General features: G+C 42.9%; 1 protein-coding gene across 3 annotated transcripts in view; it reads right to left on the bottom strand.

The window, feature by feature from the left end:
- The window catches only part of MAP3K21 (mitogen-activated protein kinase kinase kinase 21), a 54,433-nt gene that overhangs the window by 26,178 nt on the left and 2,090 nt on the right, over window positions 1–26,165 (bottom strand). For all 3 annotated transcript variants that reach the window (XM_033841653.2, XM_019941553.3, XM_019941551.3), the window contains exons 2-4: window positions 12,071–12,251; window positions 6,090–6,238; window positions 5,100–5,275 (exon numbers count right to left, since the gene is read on the bottom strand). In XM_033841653.2, the coding sequence (XP_033697544.1) occupies window positions 5,100–5,275; window positions 6,090–6,238; window positions 12,071–12,251 (506 nt within the window). The remainder of the gene's footprint in view (window positions 1–5,099; window positions 5,276–6,089; window positions 6,239–12,070; window positions 12,252–26,165) is intronic.

The following is a 26,165-nucleotide window of genomic DNA, read 5'->3' on the forward strand; positions in this document are numbered from 1 at the left end:
CTCTCCCATTCCCAAATGTTTTTACTTTGGTTATTAAACATCTAATTTTAGAATTCCCGAAAACCATTTGGGGAGGTGTATAAAAACAAAACGAAACAAAAAACAGACTCTTTCCTCTGTCATTTTAAGTCAACGAAATGTATTAAAGTATCTAAAAGACATATGAACAATATCACTGACAGTAATCCTTCAAAGAACTGCAGGATTTAAAAAGTAACGCGCTCAGCCCTTTTCCAGTATGACTACGGCTCAGAGCCCCGTTTCCCAAACGCCTGGGCCGGGGATGGGGAGGGCGGTGCTGTTGGGAGCCTGCCCGGCTTCCAGCAAAGCCACAGCTTCCTCTGCTGTCAGGCTAGCACTGTTAGCGCCTGTGAAGTGGCGCACAGGCTCTGAGCCCCGGGGGGGGCCTCACTCGTGCAAGCCCACACCACCCCGAGGGACAGAGACAGCATCTCTGTGACACTTCACTGTGGGAGGCGCTGGCAGAACGGTCTTGGTCAGCAAGTGGCAGAGCCCCAAGCCCAACGAGACAGCCTGGCTGGAGCCCTCGGTCTGAACCACTTCTCTAGACTGCTGGAGATTCCGGCATTCCGCTAAAGACAGAATATAACGAGGGGGCAGGGCCGGCCATAGGTTTGTAGACGTCCATACAGTCACCCCTGCGGTCTGCCTGAACTCCTGGAGGGCAGGGAGCAGAACAGCTGAAGCAGAGTCCACTGCGCTGTGGACCACCAGCTCAGCTCCAAGTGCTGGCAAGTTGTTGACTCAGAGACCAGATAGATCTTCATCCCTGGAGCATTCAGCCGAGAGGTCCTCCTACTTCTGGTTCTTCTGAAAACAACCTGAAACACAGTTCCTCCCTCCAAGGTCCTTCCAGCACTGAGGACAGCCCTGCGCTCCCCGCCCCTTTCTGTGTTCACTTCTCTTCTCTGTAGGCTCAGATGTGCAGGCTCCTCTCCCGCCTTCCTGGCCGTCCACCTGGGGAAGTTCTTTAAAACATGGTGCCTATAATCAAACATGATGCTCAGGATAAGATCTGAAGAGACTCAAACGGGACTGACTATTTTTTATTATATGAACTCTATGTACTTATCAGTGGGGTCAGGGTCTAAGGTTGCATTTGCCAGTTTTGAATTTTTAAACCCACAAAATACTGAAAAATCTAAGGAAGAGAGTGAATTACCTATAAGTCTGCTATTTGAAAAATATGGCTTACCAAAAAAAAAAAGAAAGAAAAAAAGGATTTTAGCAGCTCACAGATTTCTCCCTAACCTTTATTTTTAATTTTAACTTAGTTAAAATTATGAAATATTTAAAATATACTACGATTAGAGAGAATAGCAAATACCCATGCACTTACTATCAACACCTAATAGATGCGAAATTTTTACCATATCTGTTTCAGGTCTGTTAAAGTCCTAGGCGCATCATATCTAATCCCATCCCCTCCCTCTTCAGATCTGCTGTCCTTAAGTTGGTCTGTATCCTTCCCCTGTCTATACTTTCAGTCTTTTTGTACATGTGAATAATATTATTGTTTTTTTTTAAAGTACTTGATCCATCACTACCATTTTCTTTTTGTTTTTAATTAATTAACTTATTTATTTATTTAGGCTGCGTTGGGTCTTCGTTGCTGCGCGTGGGCCGTCTCTAGTTGCGGCGAGCGGGGGCTACTCTTCGTCGTGGTGCGCGGGCTTCTCATCGCGGTGGCTTCTCTTGTTGCAGAGCATGGGCTCTAGGTGCGCGGGCTTCAGCAATTGTGGCTCGCGGGATGTCATGGAGCACAGGCCTAGTTGCTCTGCGGCATATGGGATCTTCCCGGACTAGGGCTCGAACCCGTGTCCCCTAGGTTGGCAGGCGGATTCTTTTTTTTTGCGGTACGCGGGCCTCTCACTGCTGCGGCCTCTCCCGTTGCGGAGCACAGGCTCCGGACGCGCAGGCTCAGCGGCCATGGCTCACGGGCCCAGCCGCTCCGCGGCATGTGGGATCTTCCCGGACCAGGGCACGAACCCCTGTCGCCTGCATTGGCAGGCGGACTCTCAACCACTGCGCCACCAGGGAAGTCCCTGAATAGTATTGTTTTATGTGGTTTTATAAATTTACATAATGTGATTATCCTTCTGCAACTGCTTTTTCTGCCCAGTATTATGCCTGAGACTTACTCATGTTGAAACATACAGCTGGAATTTACTTATCTTAAGTACTGTACAGATTTCCACTATATGAATATACAGTCGTTTAGGCACCTATTCCCCTATTAATGGATATTGGGGTTGTTTCCAGTTTTTCACTATTACAAACAATACTTCAGAGTGAATGACCTTAACCTCCTTGTGCATAACGTGTGGGAGTTTCTCAAGATTATATAACCAGAAGTTAAACAGCTGAGTCGTCTGCCTCTTTCATAGCATAAGATTCAAAGAAGGACTCATGGCATTTACCCAATTTTAAATTCCCTTTTCACTTAAAAATGTTCACTTAAAAATATGACAATAAAATAATAATTGCTAATATCTCTTACCTATTAAAATACATATTAGGAACATGTTAAGAAACTTTACTTAGGTATTTATTGTATTTACTGAATGTCTACCATGGGCCAAGTACTTTGTTCAGTGCTGTGGATGAACACGACCAAGAATGAAACAGTATAGTTCCTGAACTTAACCAGCAGAAAAGGCAGACCAAGGACACATAAAGACGCAGATAATAATAAAGTATGACTCAGTGTGGGCATGATAAGGGAGGCGCAGGACACTGTGACACACTTTACGTGGTACGAGAGGATAAGGGAAGGGAGCTCTGGGAGCCTGAGAATGAAGAAGCAGCACCTGTGAGGAGGGGATAAAAGCCAGGGTGGGGTCGGAGGAAAGAATATACATGAAGGCTGGAAGTCAGGAGCGTGGTGTTAAGGGAACTTGAAGGAATTCAGTCTGGCTGGAGAAAAAGTGAGGTTCAACACGGAAGGACAAGGAAGTTAATGAGGAAAAGGGATTGGCCACTGAAGTGAGGTGGGCCTGATTTGCGTTTTAGAAGGCTCACTGGTGGCGGCGAGGGGCTCAGTTAGGGGAGCAAGGCCGGATGCGAGGCACCCGGGTAGGATGCTGCTGCAGTACTGCAGGTGATGAGTGGGGACAACAGGGGTGAGGGAGTGAATTACCACTGAAGGTCTCTGTCACAGAGAAGACCACATCTTCAAGACCTTTGAGACTGGGTACCTAAGAGAACAGTAATCTCATTACTACACAAAGGAAGCAGACGGAGGGAAGGCAGAGGTTGGTTGGAAAGTGTTGCCAGTACATCAAGCCCCCTTTTAAAACCCGTCAACAAGATCCAAATCCCGAGCCTGGCCGGCAAGGACCACGCAAGGATACACAGGCTGCCACGTCCATCTGCGTATCCCAGCGCTCTAACACGCTTCCCAGCACACAGCAGACATTTAATACGTTTGCTGGAAGGAAATTCTAATGCTGGAACTCAGAAAAATGTCCCCAAAGACAAGCTCTTAAACTGTATTTTTTTTTCCAGTGAACAATTTGCCCTTTGGGGAATACCTATGACATACATTGTATTCGTTCCCAATTCAGCCTGATAACAGAAGCAAGTTGCTCACGGATAGAATCTGGGCATATGATATCTTGGCTTCACGCACAGAAGTATAGACACTAGCTCAAGAAATGTTTATACATATGTATTCAAACCACATCTCTTCATGCCCTCTTTTGCCCTTTCCTCTGCCCTTAGGTTGGCTATAGGCCTTCAGTATTACTGTCAATGTGAGAGTCTAGTGACATAAAGGAGAGCCATACTACATAAGTCAAGGTAATTTAACATGGGAGAAGGACTCAGCTATGTCATAATCCCATGTTTCCATGACGTACACTGGAATAAGCAAATGGACTCTTTATTTAGCAAAGCATTACTCCCTACTGAAAAAGAATTCTATTTTAGAATCACAAATATATGAGGTATAAAAGTTCCTTTCTGGACAATTACATGGCTTTGTAAAGGTTATCAATAACCTGCAATGTTGTATTTTAGCCCAGACATTTGTTGCCAAGTACAAGAAGTTAACCTACTGAACAATTATACACCTCAGACAACCGGAATAAACCTTGAGTCATCAGAATGCTCAAGTACTACTAAACTATCTTCTAAGAAGTAAATACTGCCTAATACTTACTATGCGTGAAGCGTAGTACCATGCCCTGACCTTGGGGGCTTCAGTGACTGCTGACAGTCAGCTGTCACCAGGAGCTCACTGTACAACTACCTGCCTTCCAATCAGGTGTGCTTCTGCTTCTCCTACTTCACACTTTGTATGTGGTTAATATATATGTAGCTTCAGCACATTTAACATTCAGGTTTATTGTCTTTCTTCTTCTTAAAATACATAAACCAACCAGAGCTTCACTCATCATATTAAGAAATTCAAAAATTACACAATTTCCCAGCTTCTCCAACAAAGCAATGCCTTGGAGATAAAGGGGTGGGGGGGAAGGAGGAGGGACTGGTATAAAAGAAGCTTTAAAAGACCTAACTGAAAACATGAAGCCCTCATTTAAATCCTGATTGGCACCAACCAACTGGAAGAAGACATCTTTGAGGCAAACTGTGACATTTGGGTATGGAGTATCACACGGTATCCAGGAATTGCTTATTTTTTTAAGATAATAATGGCAAGAAAGATATTTTAAAAATTCCTACCAGTTAGAGATGCATACTGAAGCATTTAAAGGTAAAATGACGAGAGTCTAGGTTTTAAGTTAAAATACTGCAGTTAAAAAAAATGATAATGGGAAAAAGAAATGAACAAAGTGACAAAATACTGACAATTATTGAAGCTGGTTAATGTATACTAAGTGTTTAGTATGCCACTCTCTCTCCTTTTTAAAAAATTTTTTTACGTTTGAAAATTCCTCTATTGTTTTCCAATTATATGTTTTGAGTACAGTTCTGTTTCGTTTTGTTTTGCCTGGAAGGAAAGAATCAACAAGTCCGAAAATATTTTAACATAATGCTGACAGTGGTTCTTGACTCAGGTTTTCCACAATCTCTGTAAGCGTGAGCACATTATGCAATTAATATATATCACTCACCTTTTCCTTTGTTCTCAACTCATCAAACATCTGTTGAATTTCCAGCTTCCAGTCATCTTGCATGGAATGAAAAGATTCTTGAGGCATTTCAGTCATAACTGCCTTTTCAATTGCAGTCAATTGTTCAAGAATTAAGGCAAATGATGGACGAATATGAGGGTCCTGTTGCCAGCATTCTAAAATAAACAAGAACCACAGTAAGTCCATTTCTCAGCGTAGTTCAGATTATCAGCCCATGTTGACTGTGTCTGCTGAAGATTTTAAACATCAATTGATAATGATTTTGCAAATTTTATTTTATACAGTGTCTGTGTCGGCAGCCTGTGTAATAATTACTATTAGACGAGGCTCTTGTATTCTGCATTATTTGACATTAGTATGTGGATGTGTGTTTTCTCTGCCTTACCATGTACCATGAACTCTGTCCACCTAAGCTGCCCTGGCCACATGACTTACAGATACAGAGTTCTATAACTCAACCCAAGAAAACCAAAGTCTCTAAAATGGTATAGTCACAAGAGAGGTTCTAAGAAATAGTCTAATAAGTAAGGTAACTTGCTGCTTACAAAAAGAGTTACTTAACAATTTTTAAAAAATAAGATCAAAATAGATAAGGTCATGGCAAAACCATGCCAGTTAAGACTGTAAACCATTTCTGATCATTAGGCAGAATTAAAAATAGCACATATGGAGCCAATTCAATATTGTCTTTGAACTCTGCTAGTGTATTTGATGAAAAGTTTATTACCATTCAACTGAATTTTGTATAAATGAGTCACTAGATTGTTTTTAAGTTACTTAGTTCATCAAAACTTTACCTGACATCTTAGATCAAAGACATGGCTTCTAATTCTTAAAATAGTATAATCTAAGATCAACTGAAAATTAGAATCACAGAAGATACCTTTTTGGTTAAAAAAATATACAGATATTCTAATGAGCAATTCCCCTCACCCCCATAGACACACAAAAACAGAGATGCCCAAATACCTTTCATGAGCTTGGCAAACAGCTCAGGGCAGGTGGAAGGAATGGGCAAAGTGAGCTTATTGACTGCCACCCCGTAGGCCACAGCAAGACCGTCAATGCCACGATAGGGGACCTCTCCCGTGAGCAGTTCCCACAGCACCACTCCATAGCTGGAAAGCAGAGTTTTCATAAAGTTAAACGGGGTCTTTTCCTCATGACACGGTTGGCGGGAGAAACGTATCAGAGCCTTCATCCAGCCCCTAACGAGAACCTTCTCTTCCAACAAAGCCCATATGGACCCTTATCCCAACACGAGGGGCGGGTTCTTCCAGTTAACATTCCAGACACATGCAAATACACTCCTTCCCGAAATCGGTTATGCCTTCATTACAGGAAATGAAACTACTCAACGGATAGGAAAGCTTAGGAGCAGTACACGGTTGAATTAAACAGGGTCCAGAAGCAGGACACACTTGAAGAGCAATGTGGTTGTTCCGATGTTTGTCCTTCTGTCTCAATTTTTCCACACCTATTGAGGATCTTCAGGACACTGAAGATTCCAGCCCCATATGACTCACCACAGGACTGAAATCGAATCATGCTACTTTTTTTTTTTTTTAAGATTTTTTTGATGTGGACCATTTTTAAAGTCTTTATTGAGTTTGTTACAGTATTGCTTCTGTTTTATGTTTTGGTTTTTTGGCCTCGAGGCATGTGGGAATCTTAGCTCCACAACCAGGGATCGAACCCGCACCTCCTGCATTGGAAGGCCGAGTCTTAACCACTGGACCGCCAGGGAAGTCCCATGCTAACTGTTTTAAAATAGGTTTTTGAAATTGTTTCTTTCTGCCCCTCCCTTTCTATTTAGGAGATGTGTTACTAATGTTTCCACCTAATGCCTAATAGTAACGGACAAAGAAATCCTGTGGGTTTTCCTGAGCCTGCTGGGAGGACATAACAGGTCTTCTTTGAAATGGAGGAAGGTGAAGTGAAAGGAGAATAAACAAAGAACAACTGCAGCTGCCATGCTCTCCAAAGCATCAGCAGATGTGATGCAGGTTCACTGCTGCTTCAGTTTAAGGGCAAATGCGATTACACACAAGAACGAGAAAACACACAGTATAAAAGGATCTCTAAGTGAACTTTTAAAATGAAGCTAGAAGACCAAATTTCAGTATACGCCTATACTAGACAGTCTCAGACACCCCAGTTCAAGGCAATACAGAGGAGCACAGAAATAAGCCTTGTACATCATATACGTTTATTCTCTTCTACAAAAGCAGTCAGAACCTTGGCTTTCCTTTATCTTCTTCAAAACACAAAGTGCACTCCAATTATCTTTTGACATAAAACATCTGTCACTCCTGACACTCACTTGACTTTAAATTAAAACACATAAGCGTATAAGTAACAGTTATATTTGCTTTATTTTTAAGCTCTGTTAACATAACTAGTATAGTCCTATTTACTTTTCTGATCTTTTAAAACTTCATTCGCTTTAAGTTAAAAAAAGAGCTTGAAATTTAAAGAAGTAACTTAATTCTCATTTCATATGCCTAAGGAAAGGCAAAACAGCTCAGAATAATCCCCCAAAACCCCCAAAAACCCACATCATTTAAATTTGCTTTGGAACTGATTTCTGAGTCTCATTTGATTATCTCCCGATCTTAAGAGATGTGGGGATTCATAGCATCACAGATACAATAAGCCCTCCGTGAAGAAGACCTGGCCTGCAACAGGCGTCTCTGGAGCCCAGGTGGTCACCCTGGCCATCATCACTTCACTTTCAGACCTCTCTACTAGTGCCCAGTGGACTCTGCACTACATACTGAAAACATTCAGAAAAGGAAGGCAGAAACAACAGAACGTGCCCTGAATTCAAAGGGGCCTCAGGGATCCTCCCACTGATGTTCCACGGCCCTAAAAGCAGGGGCGCTTCCATCCTGAGGTCCCTGAGCCCAGGGCTCCCTCTCCAGCAGGGGGCGCAGCAGGGCATCACTGAAAGACAACTGGACCTAGAAGCGGCACACCTGAGGCTGAGCTGTGGGACCACTACTACCTGTTGCCTATGTCTCCACTCACACGGCCCTGAAGCCGATCTTGAATCATTGATAAAGTATCAGCGACATTTCCTCTGCCATCTCAAAAGCACTGTTTTATGTTTTGTTAAAAAAGGAATACATAATGCAGAACCTGTAAATTATATAATGCTATAACTATTAGCAATTAAGGTGCAACCAGGATTTTTCAAAGGCTGTCTGCTTAGTATCTTGAAAATTATCTAAGGTATGGTGCATTAGCGAGACACATTCTTAATTTCAAGAGTAAGTAAACTGAACTCATAGATCAATCAACAAAACTCATCTCAGTGCAGGGGACCAAAAATTATTAGAATAACTGAAAACTGAATAACTTCAAAGAAACTTCCTTGCTATTCTCCTTAGCAAATAACAAAATTAAAACCAACAATAACAACATAACTTTGCCTCTTGGAAGTTTCAGAGAATGAATAATTCAGGATAGGTCATTTTTCCAGAGAGAGGTATTCTGGTAAAAAACAATGTGAAAAAAAAGGGAGCTATTCTGATGGGACAATTTTTAAAGTGTAATGCATATTTTTCTGCTCTCTGAAACTGGGTGGGATATAGTATAAAAAGCCCTCTCCTGGGGACTTCCCTGGTGGCGCAGTGGTTAAGAATCCGCCTGCCAATGCAGGGCACATGGGTTCGAGCCCTGGTCCGGGAAGATCCCACATGCCACAGAGCAACTAAGCCCGCGTGCCCCAGCTACTGAGCCTGAGCTCTAGAGCCCATGAGCCATAACTACTGAAGCCCATATGCCTAGAGCCCGTGCTCCCCAACAAGAGAAGCCACCGCAATGAGAAGCCCACGCACCACAACGAAGAGTAGCCCCCGCTTGCCGCAACTAGAGAGAGCCTGTGTGCAGCAACGAAGACCCAACGCAGCCAAAAATAAATAAATAAATTTATTTAAAAAAAAAAAAGCCCTCTTCTGAGCATACAAGTAGCCTAATGATTAAGGGCTGTGGTAGCAGGAACATGGCTCTTAGGCCAGGGACCAGAGTCTGCTACTCACTCACTAGTTTTACAACCCTGAGGAAATTTCTAAACCTCTCAGTGCCTTGGGTATGTACTCTGTGAAACTGGGGTGATCACAGGAGACATTGCAAAAGTTCAATGATAGCATCTGTCAAAGTTACCTCGTAGGGTAGTAATGGGTAAGGAGGAAGTGGGGCGAGAGAGGATGATCACTAAATACACCAGTATATATAGCAGCCCCCAGCACCACAGACCAGAGCCATGCTTCTTGAATGCAATTATTTCTACGGGAATATTATGAAGGAGGTTCTAAAGCAAAGGTCTGTGCAGTTCAGAGGGACAGCCTTCCCTGCCTTCTGCATCCTGACACCTAGGACTCTGCTGGGCTTTAATATATCCATGCGTTCTGCAGATGTGTGTGGACGTTGGCTCCACAACCAGGTGGTTCTGGAAGCCAGCAGATTCCAGTCCTTTTCATAGCGTTTCGTGCTTTCGTTTGCTCCTAGCGCCCACTCTGTTCTCAGCGGCCTTTTTTTTTTTTACCAGCTTGGCACCCCTCTCCCCTCTTCTGCTTAGATGCTTCTACTGAAAATCAGATAACGGAGCTCATATAACTGAGAAATAGAAATGAACAGATTTTGAGGGAAGGCCTCTCTCCGTGAGTGTCTGGACTTCAAGACCCATATTCTGGCTGATCTTAGAAATCTGTTTTTTCTTACTTTTGATTCTATGTTTACAGTAGGTGAGGTCGCTCTAAAGCATTTATATAGATTGTACAGCGTTCGTATAGCTTATAGTTACAGAGTTTATTTTAAAAGGCACACACAGTAAAATGGTTACAGTCTTAATTATTCCAAATGTAAAACTGATTTATATTTTATTAGTTTTCAGAGTCTTGAAGTATAATTTCTTAAAATAATCACCTATTTCACTGAAGTATTTTGGCATTACATGGTCAGAAAATTATTGTGATTAAGTCAAGGAAAACACATGTAATATTTTATAAAGACACATGTGGCTCAGTCTCCACCAGCAGAGTGTAAGTCATTAAGTCAGGGGTGAGGCACAAGCTTCTGTGTTTTTCAAAACGGCCCTAAGACACTATAGAACCCCTGGCACAGGTGAACAATTTCTTCACAGTCATAAGCAGAACAATTAAATTAGAAGCCTGTATTTATACGCTGCTGGTGGGAACGAGAACTGGTGGAAAACAGTCTGGCAGTTCCTCAAATGATTAACCATATAATTACCATGCGGCCCAGCAATTTCACTCCCAGGTGGAAACCCAAGAGAAATGAAAACTCATGTCCTCACAAAAACTTCTTCATAAATGTTCAGAGCAGCATTATTCAGAATTAGCCAAAATGTGGAAACAACCCACATGCCATCGACTGATAAACGAATAAGCAAAATGTGGTATTATCCACCCAATGGAATATTATTCTGCAATAAATAAGAATGAAATTCTGATACATTCTATGACATGAACTTTGAAAATACGCTAATTGAAAAGCCAGTTGCAGAGGACCGCATATTATTTGATTCCATTTATAGGAAATGTCCAGAATAAGCAAATCTAAAGATACAAAATGTAGATTAGTGCTTGCCTGGGCTGGGAGGGAAGGAGTGTTGGGGTGATGGCCAAGGGGTACATGGTTTCTTCTTTGGATTATCAAAATGTCCTAAACTGACTGTGCTGATGAAGGTAAAAGCCATGGAACTGTAGAGCTTAAATGGGTGAACTGTATGATGTGTGAACTGTATCTCAATAAAGCCGTTAAAAAAACAGAAAAATCCTGGAATTTTAATACGAGTCACACAGCATTTTATGAGCATTAAATGAAGGCAAGTAAGTTCCTGGTGCATTGTAACTATAAACAGAGTGACTTTTCTCTGTTGTTCTGGTAGGGATGGTGTCTTTACCCCCTAATGAGACACAGCCGAATGGAAAACCCAGCTAACCTGGGATTCCATTTTGGTTCAGCTCTCCATCCTCAAACCAGAAGCTTTAATCTTTAGATAATGCAATCCATAAAATGAAGGAGGTTATCTAAATTTTTTTCTCAAACTCCTTCCATGCTAATATTCTGTCTGTGAGTCATGAGGAATCAAAATTTTTGCTTAAAGTGAAATTTATGTTTATTTACCAATTGGCCTTACGAAACAGCATTACTGTTTACTCAAGTTATAACCAGTTTTAATCAAACCTCAGATTTAACAAGTTTCTCTTATCAAATGGAAGTCACAGGACAATCAAAATCTCAAGTTACCCATTCTGCTGTGATTACAACAATCTTGATCCAAACCACAAAACCTTCTTCAAAAAGGCCCATACAGATCTTCCTCAACTTACAATGGGGTTACGTCTGGATAAATCCTTCGTAAGTTGAAAATATCGTAAGCTGAAAACGCATTTGATGCACCTAAACTACTTGAACCTTAGCCTGGTCTTTCTTAAAAGCGCTCAGAACACTTACATTAGCCTGCAGTTGGGCAAAATCATCTAACACAAAGCCTATTTTATAATAAAGTGTTGAATATCTCATGGAATTGATTGCATACGATACCAAAAGTGAAAAACAGAATGGCTGTCTGGGTCCAAAATGGTTGTAAGTGTATCAGTTGTTTCCCCTCGTGATGGCGGGGCTGACCGGGAGCTGCAGCTCAGTGCCTCCGCCCAGCCTCATGAGAGAGGACTGGACCACGTATCACTAGCCTGGGACAGATCCCAATGTCAAATCCCAAGCACGGTTTCTAGGGAATGCACATTGCTTTTGTGCCATTGTAATGTCAAAAAAACCTGTTAAGTCAAACCACTGCAGACTGGGGACTATCTGTATGGTTATGCTCAGAATTACTGAATATCTGGGGACTCATGTAAAGGATGTGTAGCAACCAGCTTCTGCAGACACCTGCAAAAACAAAATGTGTGGTGCTTACTCACCTCCAGATGTCGCTTCCCTTGGAGAACAAAGAGGACTTGATGACTTCCGGGGCCATCCAGGCATAGGTGCCTGCTGCGCTCATCCTGGTGGTCCTGTGCCACTCTCTCGCTAACCCAAAATCTGTAATCTTCAACGTCTTATTGCAGACGTCATCATGCTCTATCTTCTCCAGCAGCAATACTGAAGAAGAAAATCAAAGGTGGAATACTTTCATATTTGTATAATCTTTCGGTTACAAGTTTTCTTTGGCTTTTAAAACACAATCTTCACTGCAGTTGGCAGAGTACTGAGAACGAACCTACATTTTACCATTTTATCTTACTTACATCTTGTTTTTCATAACCTTTAGTGGGTCGTTTGTGCCTAAAGTTACAAGTTTAAAAAAAATCCACAGGGCTTCCCTGGTGGCGCAGTGGTTGAGAGTCCGCCTGCCGATGCAGGGGACGTGGGTTCGTGCCCCGGTCCAGGAAGATCCCACATGCCGCGGAGCGGCTGGGCCCGTGAGCCACGGCCGCTGAGCCTGCGCGTCTGGAGCCTGTGCTCCGCAACGGGAGAGGCCACAACAGTGAGAGGCCCGCGTACCGCAAAAAAAAAATCCACAGACACAGTACAGCTTTAGCACTCTTTATGAGAAAGTAAATGATTTCTAGGGGCAATAAACATTTACTGAGATATCACAGGTAGAATCAGAAGTCTGTGAAAGTTTACCTGATAGGAAGAAAATATTTACATTGTTTTTCTTCCAAGAAATTAGGTCCTGATCTAAATGCAGTCTTTTCTACTGAATGCTTCCGAGAGTACTGCAAATAGATGGCATATTACCATAAATCATTATTATTGAAGATTATCTTATGTTAAATTGCAAATTGCTTATAGATATGTTAACTCATGAAGGTATTTTATGAGATATGATTGCTTTACCAAAGATTGAAATGCAGCAAAAAGTTAAAACTTCAGAGAAACATTATCCAGTTGCTGGTTTCCCCAGCTCCCAGCCTCCTGACAAAATACAGAACGCCCAAGAGCAGCTTTCAGGAACCGAGCTGATGCCGGGACTGCCCTGAGCTCTCTGTGCAGCAGGAGCTAAAACAACGGAGCTTCCCATCACTGCCCACCTGCACCCGCCTGCCCCGCCCTTCCCGGGGCCTTGGGTTCCTCTCTCCACTGGTTGACTTCTCTGCCTATAACGAAGCAGAAATGTCTCCCCGGTTTTCCATGAGGCTCTAATGCAGCTCCACATCCACGCTACTCCTTCCCATTTGCTACAGAAGGAGTGGTTTAAACCTACTGTTTTTTTCTAACTTATCTCCTCACTCCTTCCTTAAAATCCAGCCTTCCAACCTGCAGCGCAGTTGTTCTAGCTCAACCGAATGCCCCGCAGATGGCCCGTCTCCACTTCCCTGCCACCATGTGACTTCTGGCTTCACTGTCCCAAACCTGAATTCCAATCGTTCTCACTGGACTGGGTGCTGTCCCTCTCTCCTCTCTCGCCCACATGCCACCCCGAGCAGATTCATCTTCCTATAGTGTCGTGGCATCCTTTTATTTTTTCAAACCTCTCATGAATAAACTACCGATACATGTCACAACAGGGATGAATCTGAAAACCATTCCGCTAAGAGAAAGAAGCCACACATGAAAGGTTATGTACTATGATCCCGTATGACATCCTGGAAGAGGGACAGAAATCAGACCAGCGGTTTCTGGAGGCTGAGGGGAAAGGTCTGACGGCAGCGATACACGGGAGAGTTTTTCCGGGTGATGCGAATTCTCTCTTGGTGGTGGTGGTTACAGGATTATATGCATTTGTCAAAGCTCATCAAACGGAACGCCCTCGGGGGGGGGGTGACTTTTTATATAAATTATACCTCAATAAACCTGCATTAAAAAAAAAATTCCATGGTTCCCCATAACTCAGGGAGAAGGTTCACACACTCCAAAACCTAGGGCAATCACAGCCCCTAGATTCGCACAGCAACCTACACTTCAAACTACGCCCCGTGCCTCTACGGACGAGCTTGCTCTGCTCAAGGCAGGCCGGCTGCTCATCCAGCCCAAACGATACCTGCTCAGCGACACCTTCCAAATACCCCCAAGCGGGGAACCATCACCTCCTCCACCCTCCCGTGAGCTCTGTGTTTCTGTGACAGTTCTACGAGGCACCAGGTACCAGACTGTGTGCTTTCATCAGACTCCTCCACTGCTGTTAGCTCTGAGACAGTGAGTATGTTAAGTGTGAAACAGGGGGCGTACAAGTGAGGGAGAGACAGTGTGTGTGTGTAGGCGGTGAGATGGCAGGGAGAGGAAGACAATGGTGAGAGAGGCGTGCAATTCACGCTCACCCACGCGCACCCACTCTGTGTCGCGTCTGATTCAGCGCAGGTGCTTAGTGTTTGCAGGTGAAATTAACAAAAGGGGCCCATTCTTATGTTTGTCCTTTGCCCATGCCACTTCCTACCTAATAGAAGTAAGAACCAAGTCCTAAGAGTCACCAGCCATCGTCAGTATCCACTATATTCCTTGTACTTCACAAGTGCTATTTCATTCAAGCCTCACAAAAATCCCAAGAGACAGGTCTTCATTATCAGAGGATAGATAATTCGTACTGAAAAAAATTCAGCAACACTGAATCCAATTGAACAGTAATCCAAACTTCAGTTAACAGAATATATGTCTATGGGGCGGGGGAGAGTTGTTATTCGGGTTTCACCTTGAAAAATAACATAAAAATCAGTTTATTTTATTCTTTATTTAACAACATTTTTGTCATCGTTGCAACTATGCACTAACTCTTAGAAGGACAAAAACGAACAAGTGTGGGAGGTTTCTTAGACTAAATTATCCAGACAAAATTGGAGACTAGCATAAGACACTTCATGTTTGATCTGTGGAATGTGACCTTAAGGGGGACCACTTGCCCAAATGTTATAGGAATAATGAGCGCTGACTGAGCACATTCTGTCTGTCAGGTACACTTACAGGTATTTTAATCAGATAATCCCCACCACAGTGCTATAGGTGGATATTATGAATCATCTGTACTTGACAGATGAGGAAACTGAGACACAGAGATGTTGAGTAATCCATCCAAGGTCACGCAGCTGAGGCGCAGTGCCACTCAAGCAGTCTGACCCCTGGGTCCGTGGTCCTAACTACTGCCTGCACTGCTCAGGTGACAGTTTTATCAATTTTTCACAAGCGATTTCTTTATCCTTTGGAAAGCTCTCTGTATGCAGCTGCCCATGCTCTTCCTTTCTGATTTCCTGCCACTGGATACTTATCATCTGATCTAAGTGGAGGCGCTGTGGCACAGTGATGGAAGCACGCACTCCAGGGCCAGACTGCTCGGTTTGGACTCTGTGCTTCTGCTTCCTTGCCTGTCATGGGAATTATGACAGGACATACATCATAACGTTATAGAGAGGAGGAAATGAATACATGTAAAGTGCTCAGAACAAGGTCTGAGACGCAGTAAGCATTTTGTGAGGATGACGCATACGTATACCTACACACACCCTTTATTGATGGGTTTGAAAGTGTGTTTAGCAAACCTTCAAAATCACTTTCACGGATGTCAGGAAATCCTATCACTTTGCAAGGCCTGAAATTTCACTTTGCAATAGATTCACATTCGTATCATCAATTTAGACAGTCACAGAAGTCACAGAGTTAATGCAACTGGAGAGAACCAACAGGAGACAGCTGAGTGGGGACTTATTATAAGTCACCAATACTGAATAAATACTGCTGTGTTGTGCTATTCCTTTTCCCAAGCGATCTTCTAACTGTAAGACTTGGAGAGCAAGCACCTCCTTCTATCCCCCAATCACCTAACGCAGTACCTTCTACATCAAATGGCCAATGGAATAGTTTCTATTAATAATTATCACCAGTTCTAAGAAGATTATTGCCTACCATTTATTAATCCTCTTCTATGTAGAGCTGTTTCCACTCACATAATATCTCATTGGATCCTCATGCCATTCTATGAAATGGAAATTACAGTCTCCAGTTCACAGTTCAGAAATGTTATCCCAGATCATACGGCTACAATCCAGGGCCACGCTTCAGATCCCACCTGCATGACTATCTTTCCAGTCTTCGTGCTACATATAAAGCTACCAGTTATGAAAAGGGGGCAGAACAACCAGAAATTTCATTTTGTTAATTTTTGAATTTTCCTTCCTTCCATTCAGTTTAAGGAATATTTATTTCTCAGTCCTGATGCCTCATGAATATCGAGAAAAATAAATATTTAATCCTTTAAAACCCTATATACTTAAGCCACAGAAACAAAAAATAACAGATAGATTAGCTACTTCATCAGCTGTATTACATTTTTCCCCCTTATAATACATACTAATTTCACTTTTAAACAATGATATCCTTACCACCAAAAAAGACTCCAAATTAATGATCAAGATGGCTTGCAGTTCTATAAAACTTTATTTTCCAAGACACTTTCACATACATGATCTCCTCCTTCTGAAAAACACCCAAATTAGGAAGGCATGAGGAAACACTGATTAAAATGGGCATTAAAACCACGCTGTGTCCCCAGGCCCCAAGTAAGGCCTGGCAGCCCTTAAGGAACAAAAAGCTCAGAAAGGCAACTCTAAAATAAATACAAACGGAACTCCCAGCGAGAACTAAAAGCTAAATATTTTAAATTGATCGCATTTCTCAAGCAATGCCGCGGCAGAATGCGGTATTAGCAGCCTTTGCGTCGCGGTCTTTAAAACACCTGCCCTCACCCGGAGTCCAAAGTTTCCACCGGAGCTTTCAACTAACAGAAAACAAGTTAAAATAACACTCTGAACGTCAGAAGTTTAGAGTTCCATGAAAGGCCCATTGTTCTGGATTCTATTTCAGAGGTGTTCAGCAGAATTCCTCAAATTCCTTATCTTTGGGGCAAAGTGACCGAAACCAGAAATAGCCAGTGTCCCGACAGGTCACGTGACCGGGCACCTGGCCAGGTTTCAGCCGAGGACAGGCTGGCGGTGCTTCCGCCTCCTGACCTCACCAGGAAGAGGACCTCCGGGAATGACCACGCTCAGAGGGGCACATCCACCTTCTGGGCCACAGAAATGGTCAATTCTCCTTAGCGACCTAGCGACCAGTGTTTCAGCCCCCCGCTTGTGCCACGTCCGTAAAGATTTTTGACCCCCGTCAGCCCCATTCTGTAACAATCAGCCTCTACAGCTTGTGTTTTGTCTACTTATTCAACCATGAGGCACTCGATTTTTCCGGCGCCTTTGAAGTTTCACTGTGGAATTTTCCGAATTATAGTATATAATGTATATTTTAAAAAGCAATTACAATGTGTCCATTCTACTTCCTCAACATTTATGGGAGTGCTGGTCCAAATTCCATTTGAGTCAAATAGGTTCATTTTAATTAACCTTTAACTAGGAATATGTTATCAAAAAAAAAAGGTCATAAGAAAGAAATCAGTTGAGAAAAGCAACAATGTGAAAGAGTATACTAACAAAACACCTGTGTCTCAGTCTAAGACAGGAAGGTTACGCTGTGAATTTCAACTCTGAAAACAATCAACCATTCATTTACAGGGAAAAAAAATGATAACTTTCTAAGTGTGCCAAATAGCACCGATTTTCCTCACATTTCTTCCGTCTGTTCCCGCACCTACACCACTCATCTGCTCACCAGTCTCTGGAGGCCTTCATCCTGATCTTCAAGTCCCTTCTCAACCTTGGTCTCCATGATCTTTTCAGCTCTTCCTGGACTCTCCGAAAAAAACCCTACACTCTACGATTCTGTGTATTAAAAGCCACTTCTAAGAAACACAGCATTGTGTCAGTGTCTCTGAGCTCCTGGTGCCTGCTGCATGGACTGCCTTCCCCTTGCATCCTCCGCAAAACCATACCTGGCCTCATTTCCCACGGAAGCAACCGGGCACCAGCCCTGGATTCGCTGCACTGCAGCACTAACTGTGAGACTGCCTTCAAGTCCATTGGCCTTTGGAATCTCATTTTCTCCTTCTAGTAAAAACAAAACAAAACAAACAACAGAAAACAGAATGTGCAGCTTTGTCAGTCTCCCTGTTCCAATATTATATGAGCCTGTAGATGTCAACACCATGTCCCCCTGGGTGCCTTCCTCATAACCTCACTAGAAGTTCTCTGCATTTCTAACGCACTTAAAGCTGTGCCACTCCCATTACTACACTTAAACACTGCCTTATCTCACTTGTGGGTCTCACCTCTCTAACTAAATTGTAAGCAACTGGAGGAAAGAATTTGCACCCGATTAATATTTGTTTAATATTGGTTTATTTCTACTGCACAGCATCTACTTTTTTTTTTTTTTTTTTTGCGGTACATGGGCCTCTCACTGTTTGGCCTCTCCTGTTGCGGAGCACAGGCTCCGGACGCGCAGGCTCAGCGGCCATGGCTCACGGGCCCAGCCACTCCGCGGCATGTGGGATCTTCCCGGACCGGGGCACGAACCCACGTCCCCTGCATCGGCAGGCGGGCTCTCAACCACTGCGCCACCAGGGAAGCCCCATCTACCATTTTTATACACTCAATAAACAGTTGTTACATGAGTGAGTGACTACTGGAAGGGGAAGAATGAGCAGGAAGAAGATGAATTAGTATAAGCCTTTCCATGTCAAGTCAGCTACTGATTATAGAAAACCGACTCACCTGTGCCCTCAACAGTACAGACTGTTTTAGAAATAATGACAACAAAGCAGTTATTTGGATATTGATCCATCAGCAGTGACTGACACAGCTGATCATTCTTCCCTGAATCACATCCTTCTCTGGCTCCCCAGCATCACAACATTCCCCCGTTTTCACTCCTTTTCTAGTTGCTCCTTCTTCTGGTTCCTTCCTGTCTCCAGGGCCTCTAATTGATGGTGACCCTCCAGGACTCAGTCCCTGACCTCTGGTCTTTCCTATGAGCACTCAGTCCCCAGATAATCTCAGCCAATCTCAGGGCTTTCACGCCACAGACATGCTGCCAACTCCCAAGTGATCGCCTCCACCCTGGTTCTCCGTCTGTTCTCAAAACTGCAGCCGTGTGATCTGCTACAATGGCACTCAGAGCCTGGGCCTCAGCCCAAACCTCTCCAGTGGCTGACGAGACCCTGCATGGTCTGACCCCCTTCTGACTCCCTGGTGCCCTGTGATTCCCTTTCATGATTCTCCTGTCACACCGGCCTCCTGCTCTGGGGAGCAATTTCCGTTCCCTCTACGAAGGTTTGTCTCCCCAGAGGACCCACTTTCCCCCTTCTTCAGGTGTTGCTTCCTTTTCTGGAAGGCCTTCCTTAGCCATACACTCTAAGCCGTCAACCCCTCACCCTAACATTTTCACCCTCCTTTCAACTTTTAGTTTTTCTACTGAGCACTTACCACCCTCCACCATACTACATCTTTCACCATTTACGCTTTAATGTCCATGTTGCCCGCTGGCATGTAAATTCCACGAGGGGAGGAATTTGCTTCTGCTTTGCTCACCACTGACCACCCAGAGCCTGGAGCGTCCCTGGCACGTAGTACACAGTCACCAAATAACTGTGATGTGAATGAATGAGTCAGCTCGCTAAACACAAGGAGAGAGACTTCTGCAAAGTCCAGAGAGACGCGGTCAGCTAAAACACAGCTTCACGTTGCTCTTAACACCAAAAGCAAACGCCGCGGTACAAACCTTTTCATGGACACACACAACACACAGTTTTAATGAGAAAACTTCCTACATTTCATTGCGTGAAAATCTAGCTCTCTATTTCTGTCAGCGGAGTATTTTCAATATTTTCTCAAGGTATGGAACAAAGTAAACTGATGAGGGAGGAATCTTCCATAACATGCTCCATTAACATATTAGTAAACGGAAAGTAATGTAGTTGATGTTAGAGTCAGTATCTGCAGAAAACCTGAAACAAAATAACTCCTGAAGGTCAATTAAGCCAACAATCACTCAAACATCCTATATACAATCAAGATACTTCCCCCAAACGGCAAGTGATTTGCTCTTTTTCAAAGAGCGTAAAAAAATGTCCTAGTAGTGAACTCTGGTAGTGAAACAGTTACAACTGGTAACTCAGTACCTCCTGCCTTCTCCCTGACCCTCAATTTATCAACCCAAGTTACAAGTAGACCTGCCAAAGCGTGCAGATGGCAGTACTCCCTAAAGGAACAAAGCTCAGGCCTGTTTCCTTGTGCCACTGGCTGGCCTGGATCAAGTGAGCCAGATGAACTGAAAGACCCTCACACCCAACCAAGATGAACAGATGTGTGACCACGTGGCACTATATTTTGCAGAATGAATAATAATAAAGTCCTTGGGTTACAAAGAATTGTAGAAAACTTTCAGGTACCAAGGAGTTCACACACACACAAATCAGGAAACATTTAAAGCCCTCAGAGAGCTTCCAAACCATATGTAAAAATGAGTATAGTCACCAGCTTACATTTAGGTTGCATCTTACAGCTTATTAAATACTTTGACAAATACCAGGGGTCAGCAAACTATATCCTATGGGCCAAACAGGAGACTTAAAGAGTTGCAAAAGAGACTAGATGGTCTGCAAAGCAATCATATTTATCATTTATCATCTGGACCTGCAGGGGAAAGTGTGGTGATGCCAGGCATATACTCTCTCACTGATCCTCACATCACCCTATTCAGAAAGTCGGGGCCCATGAGCCCATGGCTGGAGAGTAGTAGAGTCAGAGCCCAAATCTTAGACGCCACAATAGCACCATTTGTCCCCCCAGGTCAGTGGGACAAATGCTTGGATAATCTTTTCCCCAGAGACACAAGCCCCGAATAAGCCACCCGTACCCTCACTTAGTGCCTACTGTGACCCAGCCATCCAAGGTCACCAGACAGTTCACTGGATGTGGGATACAGTCTGTGGCCATGGTGGAATTTCTATACCAACCCAGAGAACCATGAGAACGGACCCACACATCTGGTTCCTTGGACAGCAGCTTCCAAACTTGGCTCTGCACCTGAATCACCCAAAAGCTTTTTAAAAAAATATCTTGCTGCATCCCAAGCTCAGGATGGATTGATGGAAGCACAGGGTGAGGTTTGTATTAAAGCAACTTAGTAAAACATTAATGGTAGAATCTAGGTGGTGAGTACACAAGTGTTTACTTAAAAGCTCCTTCAACTCTGTATAGTCCAAGATTTTGAAAATAAAATGTTAGAAAAAAATTCATTGCTTGTTCCCAACTAAGGCAACCAAATCAGAATATCCGAAAGTGAGACAGAGAATTTTATTTTTAGAAGTTTATGGGGAGCTTCTGATGCTACATTAGGTGTGGGAGCAACTACTCTGGAGTGCCATTCTCCATCAGCAGAACGGGCCATCTGGCCTAGGGGTTCTCAAAGTATGGTCCCGGGACCCGGAGCAGCCCTAAGGTGGCGACAGATTAAATGCAGAAGCAGATGTGAATGTTCATCTGTCTTCCTTTATGTCATCAAAGTGAGCTTCAAAAGAGTAAAGCAATGCCACTCTCCTCACTAAATTTGTTTTGGAAAATAAGGGTTTCCCCCTACATTAACATGTAACGGATCTATCGTTACTTTTATATTAAATACCTTTAGATTTACCATTTTAAATTTCTAACATGGTAAATATCAATAGCTAGAACCCACATCAACAAAAGCTCTTTGGGGTTCTGAGAACAAGCATCTGAGAACTGGTAACCAAGTTCTGGGATTAGAGGCCCTGGATTCAATTCTCTGACAAGTGGAGTGACCCTGATCAAGTCAATTAATCCCTGGCCTCAGTTTCTTCATCTGTAAAATGGGGATACTTAAAGTACCTACCTCAAAAGGTCGCTGTGAGGAATAAATGAGGATAAAGTTTGGACAATACCCAGCATCTAGTAAGCATTAAACAAATGTCAGCCATTGTTTCTGTTACTACTATTATTTACTTAAAGATAAAGCAATACTTGAAGAAGATGAATTTTTAAAAATAACTAAATTCATACTGATTCAGAGTCAGTTGTACAAATTTGTTTCAGTCTCCAAAATAAAACCAGCACAGTTGGCCCAGCCTCACCAGGAACCCTTCTTCTGGCCCCTAAAACTCCTTCATTCCACCTTTTGGGAGCCCTTCAAGTACCACAGAGGGTTTGGAGACAGTCACACTGAAATTTGGAGTTAATAGTAAATCTGGTCATTATCTTCTAACTCTGGTGCCCTAAATTCGTTCATTAAACAAACAGTGATTATAAAAACTAGGCTCTGGTCATAAATGAGAAATAATTTATGCCAAACCAATGTCCAAGTATTTTATTTTCTATTTCTGCCCTGATAACCTATGATAGATACAGTCATAAAGCAAAGTATCCCAAGCTTGTATGTTTTTCTTTGTAGATGTTTGTCTTACAGCAGATCAGAGCACTTTCCTCCTCAGAACTGTCAATGGCTCGCTTTTGCTGTGAGACAGTCCACACCTCTCAGTGTGGCATTCAAGGCCATGTTGTCTGGCCACTTGTTAAACGCCTGTCTCCTTCCCAGCAAAAGCCCGTCTTGCTTTCTTTCTAGCCACACCTGACTCCTAACTGTCCCCTAAAAAAGCCACCTACTTTCATGCGGAATCTACCCAATTGCCTAGGAAGGGATAAAAAAATATTAAACAGATTTTCCCTGCAGTATCAGCAGTCAAGACTTTCAGGCTCAAGGAGGTTGTATCACTTGCCCAAGGTCACACAGCTTGTAGAGGAAGACACCAATATTCAAACCCAGGTCTGACTTCAAAGCCAAGGCTCCTTCCGGTGCTGCACTATTCTGGAAAAGTTCAACCCTCCCAGGCTAGCGTGGGAAAGCAGGAATTACAGACGGCCTTCTGAAATGATGGAGATTTCCCCTCTCCTCTTTCCATTCCCATACTTTAATGCACTTGACAGTGACTACAAAGTGATCAGAGATGCACAGTGAAAGTGAGCATAACCCAGCACTAAATTACTGCCCCTCCTTTCAACTATAAGAAATGAAAAGTGGACCATTTATTTTTTAATATGCAAGCATAAAAATGGTAGGGGAAGATGCGGTGACCTGCTCTGCTTGCTCTTCTTTCAAGAATACATCTTTAGCCAATTCTGTTTCACAAGCTGATTAGCTCTCTGTCACCACTGCGCTCTCTGGACTGATCTCCCTGGACCCTTGGAATAGGAAGAGGCTGTGGTATGAAGCTGCACAGACAGGAGAAGGGAGAAGACGCATTTCTCTTAACTGATAGTAGCGTAATTAATAGCTCCTCCGGATCACTCTTATGAGCTTTTTAAGCACCTTATCTGGAGATCACGTTGGCTATAATTTTCTCAAATAGTTCCTTTATTAACACTGCCCTAATGAGAGAAGCTAAAACAGAATTTAGATTCCTTTTGTAGTTTGTTCTAGCAAAAGCTCTAAATTGCATTTCATAATAAGTATAACTATGTCTATTTATAGACTGTAGATGTCCTTGTAGATAATTATATAGATAATAATTACTCTCAGAGGGCTAAAAAAAAATTGGGATAAAAAAAATTGGGATAAAAATTGGGACAAATAAAAAGTACACAAATAAGCAGCTACCAAAGTCTCTGGCTCAGTTTGTCACGGAACGTTTATTTTCTGCTTTAAAAAAAAAAAAAAAGGTAGAACACAGTAAGCAACATTAGTAAGAAAGGAACCATAAATCATGCCATGCAATTTTCTTTCAGTCCTGAACTACACCAGAATAAACAAAACACTTAGGACTAAATTCTAATAATTCAAACCCCCTCAGCAATTCACATACTGTACCATTTTCTTTTCACTCCGTCCTGGTAACTTCCCTGAAAACCACTTCCATTGCTACCGCCCTCAGTCAAGTCAGTGTCTTCTCTGGCCTGGAGAACCTCCCCAGCCTTCACTCAGGCCAATTACTAGTCCATTCACCAGAGTGGCCAGGGTAATCTTGGAGACACAGACATCATCCTTCTCCCCTTCGCTCTCCACCCGTCACCATGCTTTCTTTTCCTCTACAGCACTTCCTGGTATTTTCATGACTGCCATCTAGCTTCCCTATCAGACTAAGCCCTGTGCTGGAGGGGACACTGTTTGCCATCTGCTTTGCCACTTGTGTCCCGGGGCCCAGAAGTGCCTGGTACAGGGTGGGCCCTCAAAATCTGTTGAATAAATGAGTTCCAGCTCATGATGATTTTTCTCTGCTCTGAGTGCATATAAAACTGGCCCTTTTCACAGTAACTCAAGGTTGCTCTGTCTGGCTCTCTAGTTGTGGTATACAGATTTAGCAAAGCGTTTTCTATTTACTTTGCATCTGGGAGTGACAGGGCCTAGCATATTTAAACGGCATAAATGATGCTTAAAACTTGCTAATGTGGCTCAACTTTCAATCTTTCGCTGTTAGAGAAGGGACAAAGTTGTTTGTACCATCACAAGATCAGCTTTTATTTCAACATAAACACTGTCTCAGACTATATGACAGAAAAAAAAGACCAACGAGAAAAGATAAAAGAAAACATATTGAGAGCCGTATCTTACTTTGATAACTTTAAACATTTGCTTTAAACAATAATTTCTACTAGCTCGGGTCCAAGTAGTCCTATACTGGCTCTTTGTTACAGGAGTAGACTAAAGAATAAAACTAAAATTCAATATTGATTTTTAAAACCTTGTTTACATTATCATTAACTCACTACCACCATTAGCAAATAACCAATGAAGTCAAACAAAATATACTGTAATAGAGTCTCTGCTGTACTCGAACAGTCTGAACAAGAAGTTATGGCTTCAGGTCTTCCCTGGTGGCACCGTGGTTAATAATCCACCTGCCAATGCAGGGGACACGGGTTCGAGCCCTGGTCTGGGAAGATCCCACATGCCGCAGAGCATCTAAGCCCGTGTGCCACAACTACTGAGCCTGGGCTCTAGAGCCCGCGAGCCACAACTATTGAGCCCGCTGTGCCACAACTACTGAAGCCCACACGCCTAGAGCCTGTGCTCCACAACAAGAGAAGCCACCGCAATCAGAAGCCCGCGCACCGCAACGAAGAGTGGCTCTTGCTCGCTGTAACTAGAGAAAGCCCGCGCGCAGCAACGAAGACCCAACGCCAAAACTAACTAAACAAATTAATTAATTTTAAAAAATTAAAATAAAAGAAGTTATGGCTTCATATATCATAAGAGGGTCCCAAAGTATCTGCATTTATTCATTGAATAAATAACGCCAGATCCAAGATAAGGTGATGTCTAGATGCTGTGATCTGCACCTTTTAGGCCCCATTCAAAATGCTACATTGTAGAAATCAAAAAACTATAAAAGTGGTCATATCGTAACAAACATTTGGCTAGGTGAGTGACCTAGCCAATTAAGTCTTTTTAAAAAGTACGATACTTCAAGTGCAAAGGCAACCCTGCCTGACAATTACAGAAATTAAAATGCTCCAGGAAGTTCGGCAACTTATTCTGAGGGTGAAAAGTCTTTCGAAAACGAAGTTGCAGCATATAATCACCTTCAGATTACATAATATCTCCCAGAGACACAGTAGTCTACTCGTCCCACCCTACAAGTTTTTCTGGTGTCAATAAAAACTATTTAACCACGTTATTATTCCAGGGTCATATTATTTCTTTTCACTATTTAACAGTATTAGTCCTTTTAAAGTTTTTCACTTCTACGTTGGAACATGGATTAATCTAGCCTCCTTATGCTTTTACAAACACTAGCAAACTTGCTCTTCTTTGTGAACAGGTCACATGGACCTCAAGCATTACTATGAAACAGCCTAAGCACAATGCAAAAGTAATAGTTACAGACCCTTTAATTCTTCCATCTAAGGACGAGTCCAACCCAAAGAGTTTGCCTGTGTTGGTGATTTTTTTTGTTTTTGTTTTGGCTGCGCCCCAGGTCATGTGGGATCTTAGTTCCTGGACCAGGACCAGGGATTGAACCCGTGCCCCCTGCAGTGGAAGCTTGGAGTCTTAACCACTACACCACCAGAGAAGTCCCTGTGTTGGTGATTCGATGTCCTGAAACAGAGTAGGTCTGTAAAAGGCCGGGTTCCATGTCTATCACAGAACTGCGGCAACTGCGAACAACCAGAGCAAGCAGAATGCTCC

Source organism: Tursiops truncatus, chromosome 16, assembly GCF_011762595.2.
Source record: "Tursiops truncatus isolate mTurTru1 chromosome 16, mTurTru1.mat.Y, whole genome shotgun sequence".
NCBI classification, from domain to species: Eukaryota; Metazoa; Chordata; class Mammalia; order Artiodactyla; family Delphinidae; genus Tursiops; species Tursiops truncatus.